A 15,519-nucleotide genomic window follows, 5' to 3' on the forward strand; every position below is an offset into this window, starting at 1 on the left:
AGACTCCAGAATTCCATTGATCGCTATTGATTGTTGTATTGAAGTTTGTGAGTTATTGTTCTAAGAGTGACACTACTTTTGTTATTTTCAAAACAATGGGTCAAAAACAATTTCGTGTTTTAATTTTACACTGCTTCTTGACGGGAAAAATACCGCTCAAACGAAGCATTGGCTCCATCAGAAATAACAGTAAAACGTTGGTTGACTTCAAACGTGGTCGTAGAGACACCGATGATACAGAACGCAGCGGACGTCCAAATGAAATGGTAACATAATAATGATGGAAATTGGGTAAGTTAGCTAACGTCGTAAAGATATCAAAAGAACGTATTGGTTTTATATTGCATGAGTGTCTGACTATGAGAGAGCTCTGTTCAAAGTATTGATGATTCTGCGCAGTGTTTTGCCATGTTTAAACGAAATTTTTGCATAGATATGTGACAAAACGATAGTCATCTAAGTGAACAGCAGCTGGTCACAGGCCTATTTTGAGGCAAGACATAAACCGTTCTACAAAAGTGGTGTTGAGTTTTTAGAGCGGCACTGGAATGATCGTGTGGCTCTTGGTAGATATTACGTTGATGAATAAAGTCAATTTCGAACAAAAAAACCGCGTTTCCTTTGTTAAGCCCGGGACTTTTCAGGCCATGTGTTAAATAATGTTGCGTACACTTATTAAACAACCTGGTATATAATCTCCAAGCATAATTTTATTATGGAAACGCTATTATAACACCCACGTTATTTACAGTAATCACGCAGTATTTATTTTATTGCCCATCCAGTTAAAATTACTGTAAATATTCGCTTCGAAGCGTGGCCGTTTATATAATTACTTTATCGTCTTGAGAAAATATTTTCCAATCCGATCCAGAAGGCACAGCCCGAGCCATCGACGTCCAAATAATACAATAAAACGCGCATCGAGACTAAATCTGGTACATAAGCGTGCCGAAGTATGACTTATCCCGAGGATATCTCTTCTGTCTGGCCGTGGTCTCGACGCTGTTTCATTCTGATTTCCCTGCATCTATTTTAGTTTGACATCGGCGTGTTTATTCCGTTTTGGATTCGATATATGAACGTCCCGGAATGTTATTGTTTATTTTTATTTCAAAATGGAGTTTTATACGATAAAAACGGTTATATAAGTTATTATCTAATAAAATTCATTTTCGCATTTTATTTATTATTATAAAACGCTTTCACAATCAGTTTCAAAAAATTGGGGGAATTATTCAAAATATAGGGAAAGGCTCGACACCATTAAACAGATAAAAAGGAAACTGGAAAGAGACAAAAGAGGATGCAATATGTTGAGGAAAAAGTGAAGATGAACTAAAAATTGATATACAGACTTTCCTGGAGCACAATCTAGACGGAGATGTGTCAAGGATTATCCCAAAAAATTGGGAAATATGACCGATATAATCGAATTAGAAAATATCATGAAACATAAAATATGCTGGTTAAGTTAAATTTTAGAGGAAATATATATTAATTACATCTTATCTTAGACAAACCTAGTAAAACAATTTATAAATTAATGTATTACTGTAACTACTACAGCCACATCAGTATGCATTTCCGAAAATAAAATAAAATTAAGCTACTTAACCTAGAGTTAGAAGTAACACTTTTTCACTATACAAGCACTTGTGATTTGGTTCGCTTCAATCTTCCGATTTCCTTTTCTAGTAGCTATATTGCTTCCATGTTGTTGTGATTTAGTAGCCTTATTTTATGTTTTAATGCGAAAACATCGTGCAACCATACGTTGGTTACGTAGCGATAAGTATTGGTAATTAATCCTTTGCCTTGGCTGTTGGGTTACTAGTTGGTTTGTTATTCTAACGCAACCCAATTATTTGCAATTATTTGCTTAATGCTTGCTGGCTAAGTTGAGAATATCTTCCGACTAACTATTACATTTGTTTGGTTTAGAGTCTGATCTGCTCTGCTTTTCGTTGTTTCCAATATACATTAATGAAAACATTTCTAAACAACAATAGAAGAAATTACACGGAAATATAAGAAATAAAACGAAGTAAGAGAGATAGAAGAATAAAATCAAAAGCCTCTAATATGGTAGTCTGAAGAAATAAAACAAAAGAAAAAAATCTAGAGGACCGACCTAAACGAAAAGATGGCTGAAGACTGTGAGATATATAAGAAAGTAAGTATATACAGGAAAACTAATAAGAATTGTACAAGAGGCAAAGAAGAAAAGATGGATACTGTTTGGGAAGAGGACGAAGGAAAACAGTAGTGGAAACCAGAAACTTTTTTAGAAAACTTTTAAGAAAGTTTAAACATTTTGCAAAAAAATAATGTAATACATAAAAGATAAAAAAAATACATGCTAATTGAAAATGATAACATAAAAGAGATTTCAAAGAAATCTTTCAATAATTATTTTTCATACAGGAGTAGATATGCTAAAAAATATACAGACCAATAAGAACGGTAAATGAAGAAAGAGAGGAGATGCAGAGAAAAATTCATATTCTTAAGTTTTTCTTAGGTTCTTCAAGTTTCAAATATCTTAAATAAGTATTCATATCACATATTTTTTCTCTTTTTATTATAATTTTGCAGTGAATAGGATACTTACTTCTTTAAACAAAGACATTACCTACTTTTAACAGTATATGATAATGGCTTAAATAAAACAGATTGCGAATAATTGGGAAGATAAAAAACCGTAATGGAAGACCAAAACTGTATGCGGATTGAATATGCGCATTGAAAAATCAAACCGTACTAAATTATCATGGAAGACTGATAAAAAATTGAACATGAACATGAACATTTAAAACATGAGAACTTTCATATCTCCATCATATTTTTCAATCAAAATACAAAGTACTACTCTGCCCCCTATTTGGCAGACATTGATCCTTCTTATTTAATTGGTAACGCATATCTGATTAGAGCCTAAAAACTAAGTGAATTAGTGGATGTTACAAAAGATGGGAGGTAATGGAGAATATTGTGTATGCAATAAATACTCAATATAAGATTTTAAATAATGATATTATGAAATATATATTATAAAAGGGCATTATTTTAAAATTCTAATATTTTAATATAATTAAATATTTTGAGTTTATATTTTTTTCACAACATTGTACAGTAGGCTAAATTTATTTTAGATTCATAATGCGTAACATCAATCATTTTAAGATTACAATAATAAAATTAATGACATTCGCAAATAAAATATATCAATAATCATCAAACTCTCAATAATAACGATCTATCCGTATTTACATCGATATCAAATCGAAATACATCATTCAACAAGGACAATTAATCATACATTATATCGCACGATTCGTGCCTGTAGTTTTTATCGATGAACTTTAACAATAACTGTTCTGTGAAAGCACGAATGACAATCGTATCAATCGATATTTGACATTAAATGAACTGAACAATAAGCATTCCGCAGGAGAATAAAGAAAATGCCACGTCAAGTGAACAATAAGGAACGCTGAATTTTGAAGGTAAATATGGATTTTGCAAGGAACAATAGCATCATTATAACAGTAATAGCACGACTATTACTGCTATTATCTTTATATATTAACTATTGAACGAATATATTAAATGTATCTGATGTAGTTACATGTTAATATTACTGATTATTACTTTTTTCAGTATTTTGTGTGGAAAAGGAGGAAACTATTTATTTGCTCCCTCATACACTTGATGTCGATTTTTATACTGAACCTATCTTAATTTATAATAAGGGTTGCCATTACCAATTAATAAAATTCCCCAATAATTCAAATCAAATTCCGAAAATGGAGGTAACACATTCGCCATAAATTAAAATTATTTTAAGAAATGATAAGTCTCAACCTTGCTTGTGAGTATTTATGTGTGATGCGTTAAACCTGACACTGCAGCCAAATTGTTTAATCTCTTACTTTGCTCCAATTAAATGCACTACAGTATCCGTATTTAGTCGATTGGATTGTTTTACATTTTTTCTCCTAATAGATGCACTGTGCAGACAGCAGTAAGAACATCGCAATTTATATGTTTGGGAACAACTATTCCCATACAGCATTTTTAAAGTGAAACACTATCCCAACAGCATTCGACCTCAATGTTATATGTGTTCATACATGAACATCTAGTTCAAACCCACGTGGATCAAAATCTAGCATAGCATGAACTTGTCATCTAATTTTTGCAATGTCACAGATTTATGAAGCACTGGAAATCGCTTCAGCACAAGCACCAGTAATTTAATCTGTAGCTGTTGAGCTTCTGATGAAATTACAGTAGATATAAAAGAAACTAAAGGATCGCTGAAATTAAATTGCTTGATAATATCTGACGTCAATATATAATATAAAATTCTTAGCATGTTCTCTAGAAATCAGTTTTAGCAGCAGAAGAAGTAATGAAATGAATGCGAAAAACATTGAAATAATTATATTGGTGCTTGGAGTTCTTATATATAAGAAATGTTCTGAAATCCCCGCCTTTTGACGGCATAATGCAATAAAATCAAAAAATAAATAAATCATAAAAATTTCATAAATAAAGGAATAAATAAATAAATACATAAATAAAATAAATAACAAATAAATCCAATGTAATAAAAAATAAAACATATATAAAAAATAATATAAAAAAATATATAAATAAATAATAGAATTAATAAATCCAATAAAAATATATAGTTAACATAAATCCCCAATCAATCTAAAATTCCCCGCATATTGGGGATTTCCAGGTTGTCAACGCACATATCTCAGAAATTACACAGGCAAAGGCAACCATAACATAAAGAAAACCACGCCAAACTGAACATAGGGATGAGTAAGTAAATTGATAAAAAGACACTGGAAAATAAAACCAAAGCAGAAACGTTTTATAAAAAGATCAAGAAAATAGACAATTTAAATATCTTACTGTTAGGTTGTTACGAAATTATAGCGCCAAGGCTATAAACGACGACATAGAACCAAAAAAAATATATTAAAAACAGCAATGTTTAAATTAAAACTAAAGATATAAGGCTGATGGTCATATGTGATGAAAAACATTAAGAACCACACCAGAACTAACAAAATATCTGAAGAGTAACGCATATTATGAATGGGATACAAAATAGAAAAAGACATAAATATATATAACATGATAAATAAAACAAAAATAATATGGATCATATGTCTTTGTCAACACTAGACAGGGAAAAGAAAGAACCAGATAGAAATTATTCGATTAACTGAAACATGATTATGTTATAGATAAAATTAGGAACTAATGAAATAATAAAAAACCTTAGCGACAAGAAGGTATAGAGAAATGTGTGTTAAATAGATTTTAGTATTGTTAGGAGTTAGGAAAACCACTTAAAACTGATACAAAAAAAATTCGAAATTAGTATGGAAGACTACTCAGGAGAATTATCTCAAAAGATTTCCTCAAGAAGATGTTCATCAGTGTGAATTGGAATGATGACAATAATTTTGAAATCCTGTTCTATAAGATTCTAATGTATTTACTGTTTCTCCTAAACATTCGTCTGCATCAAATGAAATTAGTATACATTTGGTAAACAATGAAATTTTGTAGAGAAAGTAGCAAAATTACTAATTTGGTTATGAATTCGAAAGTGTATGTGTGTGATCATACACAAACCTAGCTAAATATTAAGTCATAAATTAACTGATCAAAAAATCTATATGTTATCGAATTTCGTACAGAGCAAAACGATGTTTGCTGTTGTTCAAAAAATAGCGAAATATCTATAAAATCCATACAAATAAATCTATATTTTTTCCGAATACCGTAAAGATATCGAAAATCATTTTATTTCAACAAACCGATATATTTTCCAGACTACATCTTTTTAAAAATGGTAATATATTGATATTTTTCCTCCTCCAACATCTCTATTGCATCCGTCACTGAACATTGACGTAATTCGTTCTGATTGTTAACAAATAAATTACTAATTTCGTTCATCATTCTCATTGGGAATAATTGATTATGTTTAATTATTTTTATTCAACGGTTTTGATTTTATTGGAATATAATAAAAACTCACTCCTCGGAGTAGATGTGGTTTGAGAATCTGAAAAAATGTTGAAGAAAAACAATATAAAAAAATTATATACAATTTCATTGTTCAATTTTTTTCTTAAAAAATGATGCTCTTTCCGGCCATAACTTTTATGACATTTTTTATATCCGTAATGTACAGATAATCTATTTATCCTCAACAATGAAAAAAAAAAGAAAATATTAAACATGACGTCAAAAAGGTATGATCCATCAACATGACAATACCTAACCCCCATACGCCACGTGCTACTTGAAAAAAAAAACAAAACCAACTAGGGTGGGAGTCCTCTTTCATTCACCTTCTTGATTCTTTTGACGGCCTCCCAACGCCATCCATCACTCTCAACGAAATTAACAAGAACACATATAATCACTCCTCACTTCATTAAAAATCATCAGATTAATTGAAAACACGAAAACGCCCTTTAAATCACGCCGTTGTCCGCGTATGTCATTGCGGAGGGTGAACAGGAATATGCTTTTTTTAGCGGTACGTAAATATATATATAAATACGTATAGAAATAGAAGTAAATCGAAAGGAAAAGGAAATCCATTATTCCGGCCTGAAATATTAAAATATATACACCGAGAAGGGCCCATCTGTTTGCAGTTGATAAGAGGGAATTTCCAAAAATACGTACGTATCTGCGGCAGTCCTAAAGCCACGTTTTCGCATGGACAATTTCGAATAGCGGAGATTTTGTCAACCATCTGCGAAATTTATCTTCCATGAAAACATCCTCATGCGGGTTTGGCAAAGATATATATTATGTTCTATAAAAGGTGAACAAGTATAAAACATACATGACATATAGAAGTATCTCAAATGTATTTGGAGCAGTAGTATAAATAAATAATAGTAGTATAAATAAATAATAGCAAAAGTATAAATATATATGAATATATAGCGAAAAAAAATTAATTTCTTGACGTTCCTATTATTTTATATTAATTTACAGTAATTAAAGGATGATGGTGTTATTAAAAAATAGATAAAATCTAGAATTTTGTATGTTGATTACTTAAATACATTACGTTAAATATTTATTATGGGCAATCTCCCTATATTTATTATGAGCGCCCTTCTTACCCAGCTTGGCAACAGGTACAACTAAAATGATTACTTTGTGTCAAATAATACACTGTTACACTATTCTTTATGGGTAACTGTAAAACTTGCCATTGACGATACACAAAAATTCATCCTAAATGGATCGTTATTCGTTTAAAGTGGACATATGCATTTCGTAAACATTGCTTTGAAAATACTATTATATACTATTTTATAGGGTATGTTTATTATAGGTTCCGTTTACTCAGTAAAACTTCATTATAGTCAATTAATGAATGGCTATCAAAAAACCAATATATTATTGTAATATGTTACCCTATATTATAACATTTAAATCAAATTAATGGCAATTGTATATTTTTGTTGATATGTATACTTATTATTTAGTCCCAGAACATTATTTGCCCCTGTTGCAGATGTATAAAGTCCCGCTTTCAACTTTCAGTGTTTTATAACGGAATTAATAAACAGGGACCTGCAATTTAATATCATATAGGTCTTAGGGTAACTGTAGGATATGTTTACATACAAAACACTCTTTTTTAATTAATTTTATCGCAATATTTATTAACAACATTACCATATAAGATTGCTAAAAAGTAATTATTGATGCCTCATATTAAATTAAAAGGACCCTTTTATGTCTATATCTTTTTAATTATCTGCAAATAGAGTAGTATTAAACACTCTTAAGCATAACAATTGAAAAATATTACCTTTACTATAATTACAGTTCACAATAAATACAGTAGCTTAATCTTAACAGGTGTTCTACAGTAAACCCTATATGTTTTTAAAACAATAGGGTATTTTTATTTAATCTACTGGTCAGTTATTCTAATACACTAATACACATACACATACACTTATATATACTAATCAGAATTCTGTTAATTGATAAAAACAACACTATAATCGCAAAGTTGAACGACGACTATCAAAAAGTACATTTGTTTAAAAAAATTTAAAAGTTCATAGCTAAAAAAATTTTTCGTTAATAAATAGAAAGGAAATAAGAAAAGGCCTTAAACATTAATTAGGCCTATAAATTAGTTCAAACGGATTTTTTTAAGTTGACGTTTTATTGTGAATATCGGTGCAATGTAGTTTATCCAAAGCATTGTAGTCTTTCAAGCAATTTATGGATACAGTCTCGAAAAAACGATGTACCTTTTGCTGTTATCCACCAATCGATCCATTTTTTGGTATCTCCAGCTCTGTTCAGACAGGTAACGACATACGTCAAAACAAATACTAATCAGAAGGAGCAAGGTCTGGAGAATACGGTGGGTGCAGTAGCACTTCCAATTTTAATGTTTTCAAATATGTTTTCACCGATTTTGCAACATGCGATCGAGCTGGAGAATAACATAACATTGTTGTGTCTTTGCTTGTATTCCGACCGATTTTCGCACTGAACCCCATCAATTGTAGCCCAAAGCGAATTGTAGTAACCATTGATGGTTTCATTAGGTTTTAGTAGCTTATAATATACCAAATCAAGCTGATCGCGCCAATCTTTGCGATCATTCCCATGATCTTCAACCGATTGCAAATGCTTATTGTGTTTTTCCCAACAATTCTGCATATTCAATAAAATCCTCGTCTTCAGATTATTGATATTATTGACATTACATGACATTTGATGACCTTCAGCTGTAAAATTTAGTTCTTCAGTTTGAAAATTCAGCTGACTGAAATTTTTTTTATCACATTTCGACGAAATTACATTGCTGAAAAGTGAAGCGTTTGACATGATGAATACCATATGTTATCAATCCTTTAAAATTAATTTATATGCCTACTAATTATAAAAAAATTATGCGACTGGAATATTTGACTCAAAATTTCAACTTCAAACAAATTTTACACAAACAAACAGTATTCGAATCCACAACCTTTCCAACACATTAACTATATAAAACAACTCAATAGTTATTGGTAAATGAATGGATTTGGCTGCATCTAATCATTATTTACAATAACTATTGATAAAATTTGATTTCAGAAAATGGGAATTAATGCAAATGATGAAATCATGAAAGATATGGAATATTCGAAAAATCATCAATCTTATGCAGAAAACTATGTTGATGAAAAACCTTAATATATATGTTTACAAATTAATTAAAATAAACTTTTTTAGCTGATGCTCATTTATGAATCGTTACGAACAAAAAACAAGATCAGAAACAATGTTGCTCAATAAAATGTTCCAAAGTTCACAGAAAAAAAACAAAATCTCTGACCGGACTGATTGTAGAAATGGGAATGTGGCATAAAAATATGTGCTATGTTTATCGGATGACCAAGAATAAAATTTATGAGCTTCCTCTACCCATCATATTTTATATCGTAAATGTTGAAATGGATCCATTCCAATGGCCCTTAAAACGTTCTCTGATTTTACGGCTTTATGGCGTTTTACGATGTGAGAAATTACCCACATTTTCCTGTCAATCAATGAACTAGTTGAACATTTTTATTGATTATACGGTGTGTTAACTGCGTTATATGGCGACAGTGGAAAGCGAGTAAAATAATCAAATGACAAAAGTGGTCAAAATAGTGAAATATGTCGCGAATCACTTATCTGATGATTTTATTGGGTAAATAAAAATTTGTGAATTTTTTAGAGACAACGTGAATTTTTTAGAGACAACGTGGGCTCTGAACTACGATCCTCTGGATTAAGACCAACAGCAGGCCCTGCTTTTTAACAAATAAGGAAAATTTTACATCGTACAGTTATTAAATGCTTTGTAAAAAAGGCTAAAAGGCTGTGGAGATTTATATTGAAAGGATAAACGTTTAAGAAAATATTTGTTGAAAAATATTGGTTGATAAGTGAGCTTGTTTCTTTAAAAATAGGCCTTAAGCGTCAACTAGTTTTGTCCAATGACCTTATCTATTAATATCGTTCATAATATTTAACTCGTAGGGATGCAGAAAAAATATCTATACATTTTCTCGACATTTTCTGAAAAAAAGATAGCGAAATTTTTTGGCGGATATATCGATATTTTTTTAGCCGATATTTTTTCAAAATGTGATAATACAAATATAATACAAATATAATAATATAATTTACAATATTCTTTAAATTAATATAATTTTTAGTAACCTTTAAAATTGGTACTTAATACTAAACGTTTTGTGATACTTAATTCTAAAGGTGAAGAAAAATATATTTCTTCTTGTAAAATATCGATATTTTTTTTTAAATGTCGAAAACGATATATCAATATTTTTTAATATAAATATTTGTATTTGCCCACGTCCTTTGTAAGGAATGTCCTACTCTAAGCTCAAAAGCACAATTGTCTTATCATTGTATAGCCACGAAATGACAATAAAATTATAAAAAGCGAATTGTTTTTGAATCATTTCAACTTCTGTATATTAGATATATTGTGATTTTGTAACATTTACAGATATATCAAGAAATATTTAATGTAGTAGCTATTTTCAATGTTTAATTGAATCAAATTTGATTGAAATAAATTTACCCGAATAATGATTCACGTTTCACGATTTTCGACTTCTTTTATCGATTTTCCATATTCTTGTCGCTTGTTAAATATCATATTATTTTTTATAGAGTTATACATTAATAACTGTAAAATTATTTAACTATAAAATTAGTAAAATTAGTAACCTATTTAAGATAGAATAAATATACTCTTCATCAAAAGTATATCAAAATATTAAGAAATTAAAATATTTACAATATTCTTTAAAATAAGTTCAATAAGTTTGTTCAAATAAATCGGAACTTTCTGAAAAGCTGGTTAAATTTTATAATAATATCTACTAAAAAAATGTTTCAAGGTTTAGGAAGTGTCGAAAATCGAAGGGAAATAAACCTCGATATTAAAAAGATTCGTACATTAATTAATTGATTTTTTGATGCGTTTTAAAGGAAGTTAATGTTTTAAGTCAATATAGTCTGAAGGTTATAATAGTAATAATGTATTACTTTATGAACTTGAAGATACATCAGAAGATCCATAAACACAATGCCTTTTGAATCCAAAAAAAAACTGACGCTAACACTTTCTTGGTTAATTTCTATACAAAATTCATTTCGAAGAGTTCAGTTTACACTACATATTAACCTTTTTTTGTTTATATTAAAGGCATAGTGGACTCAAACCCAAGCCTCATGCATAATGATAAATCATTAAAATTGAACTATAATGTGTTCTTGTTGAATTATTAGCGAAAACAAGTACCCGCAAGTACAAGCAAGGTTTAAAACCCAACCTAATAAATAAAATTTAAATATAAAATTTTTTTCCCAACAATGCCCTAATAGTCACCATAGATGCACCCAGATTTTACAGAAATAATTACATAAATTGGGAATTTCATGTATCGACTATCACCCCAGATATCAGGAGAATAGTAAAAACACATGAGACACGTCTCATGTCTAACACCGAACTATCATAGTTCATGAAGCAAGACACAGAACCAATGGACAGATGAGTTTCCCTAGATATATACTTAGTTTTTAAGTTTTTGTAAAATCAAATTGTAGATTAGTCGGCAATGACTAGTAACTTATAAAGTTATTAATTAAAATGTTTTAATAATAAATTGTTCGCATATATATGATAATCCTCGAATTTATTAAACGTCGTACTCTACATATGTTCAGTAATAACAGGAAATCCACGCAGTTTATAAAAGTAGTACACAAAAATATTAATAGAAATTATCAGTAAACAAAATAGAAAGTAAAGACGTGAGGACCCATTTTAGTTAACAATAACTAAAATAAAACTATTATGCATGAATTCTTATAAGGTTAGAAAATAGCTTCCATACTTATGAGTCACAGATTACGCGATATGAAATAGAAAAACTAAATTCTTTAGAAAAAGCACTAATTATATTTTAAAAATAATGATAATAATAGTTACACTCAAATATAAAAACTCGACCAGAAAACAAAACTAAATAGATTTTCGGAGTGCAATACAAACAAATGGGGTCCCTATATTTCGTGAATACACAATCAGAATGGTTAATTTCTTCCGACAATTTCATTTTCACACTATTACAAAAATTAAATCAATAGGCGGGAGAAAACTGACCCTATATATTAATTGTAATACACGTAAAATAAATATTATCAATTTATAACCATATCTATTTTAAGACATTTTATCTTAACAACACAATATAAATTCACGCAACATCCGATTTACACGTGCTACACAAATATTTTCGGGTGTATCCGGTTTTAGGTTCAAAATATTTTTTTAGGTCCGAACCCTACGAAACTCGCCCTGAAAGTACCATCGAACAACGGAAGAACTCTTGAACGAGCATATTTTATGACCTAGCGTACCCTCATATTGGACACAGTGTCTTTTTAGTAGCTTCGTTGTTGTTTTGTTGTCTTATTTACATCATGATGTATATAGCGTTAAACTTGATATATTAATATTGAATAATATTTATTTTTAATTAAACATAGGGGTAAGACATTTATAGCATAGTTTATTTGGATTTTATCAATTTCAATTGGATTTGATTTAAAATAAATGTATGATGATAAATATTGGTTTTAACCGCTTCTCAACTTTAATCCAATATACCAAAAATATATGAGGATAATTTTTTTATATGTTTTTAAATATATGCTGACAATATTATATTGAGGATAAAATTCAATAAATTATAGTCATAATACATATTGTTTTAATTATTAAATTAAATATACTAATTTAATTGTATTATATATACCAAAATATTAATTTACATAAGCATTATGATTTATATTAATTTATATCGTAAATATAGTTCAAAAATTTAATTCACTAAAGAAATATTATTGTGTGTTATGTAATTAGATCTTTAGAATTTCTTAGAATACAAATCACAACAGTTCAATATCAGTTCTAAGATTATATATGAAATGGATGATTATTTTTATTTTGCCTTCTATCTTAAGTATCATATTCCAAAAACTATGATGCCCAACAAAAAAAATATGTTTCCTTCAATTGGTCAGTCAATTCTTACTAAGCTTGCATTAAAAAACATGAATATGACAACGAAAATAATTTATTAGTTTTAATTATTTTCATCATATAACAAATTATAATTGCTTGAAACCATAACTATTTTATTACTATTTAAACATTATTCAAAATCGGACTCACAAGATGCTGAAAGATTTTCAAGCCTGTTTTCCATACATTTTAGTTTCTGCTTCCAACTCTTAAAATTTGTGATGGGGTACGAACTGGCAAATTGTTTAAATATATGAAGTGAAGCAAAAATAACAGTCAAGAAATTGGACTTGAATTTGAATACTCACGCCAAACCATAAATATAACAAAATTCTTCAATACGCTTGAATGTGTTCATTTTCTTGACATGTTGATGTAATAAATCTTACTCTTTAACCAAAAATAATTTCCAAAACACAAAATACTAAAAAAATACCATTACAATAATATTATCACCTTTTATAACCTTCAAACATCTAGATTATTTGTATTTTGATAGTTAACAGGTATACATCGAAAAATGAATTTCTCACAAACTAAAAATATTCAATACGGAAAATATAAATTGTTACCTGATTCTGTAAAACTAAAGCTATTTGGTACATTTTAGGGTGATTTTCAAGCTTTAATAAAGCAAAAAAAATAATAGGTATTTTCAAGTCAGAAACATTTTTGTTGTTAGGTAGTACTATAATTTATTTGTCATTTGCTTATTTGAAAAGCTTATCCCAGTATATTTAAAAAGTATAAATCATAACAATATATAAAGTTACGTTTGTATTATTATTTTAGCTTCATTTAGTTCCTGTTTTTATATTGTTATTAGTTCTCATAGTTTTATACAACTAAATTCACATATATATTCATAGTTAATTATCTACACCATAAAATGGAATTAAAATTAATTATATTTGCTTCTATAATATGGGTGGTAACTTTACTCTAAGGGAAAATCACAAAACGGCTCTAGAATTATATTTTAGAAAATAAGTTAATTTTAATTATTGTTATTATTATCATATTATTTATTTTGTTTATAGTAATTTAAAATATTTTGAATTTTAACATATATGATATATATTTTTATATAATATTTAATATTTTGTTATATTTTTTTTTGTAATATTTTAATATAAAAAGATATATATATATATATATATATATATATATATATATATATATATATATATATATATATATATATTAATTGAGAAAAAAAATAAAAACTATATTTCTATGATAAAATAATAATTATCTATCATAATAAACCAAATTATGTATTATATATTAATAAACTAATTATGTATCAAAATAAGATATTCATTTCTAACTAAATGATGTCATTTATAAAAATGTTACTTTTTCTGAATATTAATTAAGAAAAATTAATAAATTAAATTTCCAAGATAAATTAATATGTATGCGTCGTAATAGTTACTTTATATTTATGTAGTGAACAAAAACAAAAAATATTATAAGTCAATATATTCATTTCTAGTGTTCAAGAGATCAGAGGAACATCAGATCTGAGGGAAGCGTTACTAATGAAGATCGCCAATAAGTGATAAATCGTCGACAACTTACCCCTAAAGTCTTTAGATCCGCCATCCGTATCAATATTATCCAAGGCAATTTATCGCAAAAGATATACCGAACTGGCAAAAACGGACACGAACTTACGCCACATAATCCTTTACCGAATGCCGTTCGCAAAATTCTACACGTCGTCGTCGTCGTCGTCGAACCGTCCCCTATCCAGAAAAGTTCATAGCAAAACGCGCAACACGCGACTGACTGCTACGCGCGTTATTTTCGAATTTAGAGCCGGTCGTAACACGGACGCCTGCGCACTTGGGTGACTGTCGGAGTTTTGAGAAACCATGCGACGGATTTTAAAAGGATCCTGAGAGTCCTTCGGCGGCAAAAGATGTCGCGTATCTTCCTGGAGCTGTTCAAGCTGTAATAAAACAGAAATTTATTAATAACTGGTGGTCGCCCGATGCTCTAAATTCGACCACAATTTATTAAATTAATCGTTTAAAATTAATAATGACGACTTTCTCATAACAGAGCAAAGTGTATAATTAAAAATGGTATGTTACTAAAACTTGTTTTAACATTATGAAGTCGATGCCGAACCCAAACAGTTATATTAATTTAATGTTATGTATATGTCACAAAATTATATTATTTTAGTTAAAAAGTTAATAACTAAAAAATTTTAGTTATTAGGTAGTAGTTAAAATAATATTATAAATAGATAAATAGGTTTAGGCAGGTATTAATATCAATTGTGTGTATATAGCAAAATATAAAATACATGTATATAG

The 15,519-nt window shown here is 28.7% G+C and overlaps 1 protein-coding gene across 5 annotated transcripts in view; it reads right to left on the reverse strand.

The window, feature by feature from the left end:
* Positions 1-15,519, reverse strand: part of wgn (Tumor necrosis factor receptor superfamily member wengen) — a 240,361-nt gene that overhangs the window by 204,848 nt on the left and 19,994 nt on the right. For 3 of the 5 annotated variants that reach the window (XR_013007693.1, XR_013007695.1, XR_013007694.1), the window contains exon 1: positions 14,774-14,980. Coding sequence is in view for 2 of the 5 variants with exons in the window: in XM_076417813.1 (XP_076273928.1) it covers positions 14,774-14,797 (24 nt within the window). In the remaining 3 variants the exon portion in view is untranslated. Of the gene's footprint in view, positions 1-14,773; positions 15,147-15,519 lie in introns of those variants that run through there. The other 2 variants (XM_076417813.1, XM_076417814.1) reach the window with 2 other exon arrangements.

This window comes from Rhynchophorus ferrugineus, unplaced genomic scaffold, assembly GCF_030347505.1.
Source record: "Rhynchophorus ferrugineus isolate W39M unplaced genomic scaffold, kcgeb_rfMv2 rfM11, whole genome shotgun sequence".
In the NCBI taxonomy this organism is placed as follows: Eukaryota; Metazoa; Arthropoda; class Insecta; order Coleoptera; family Curculionidae; genus Rhynchophorus; species Rhynchophorus ferrugineus.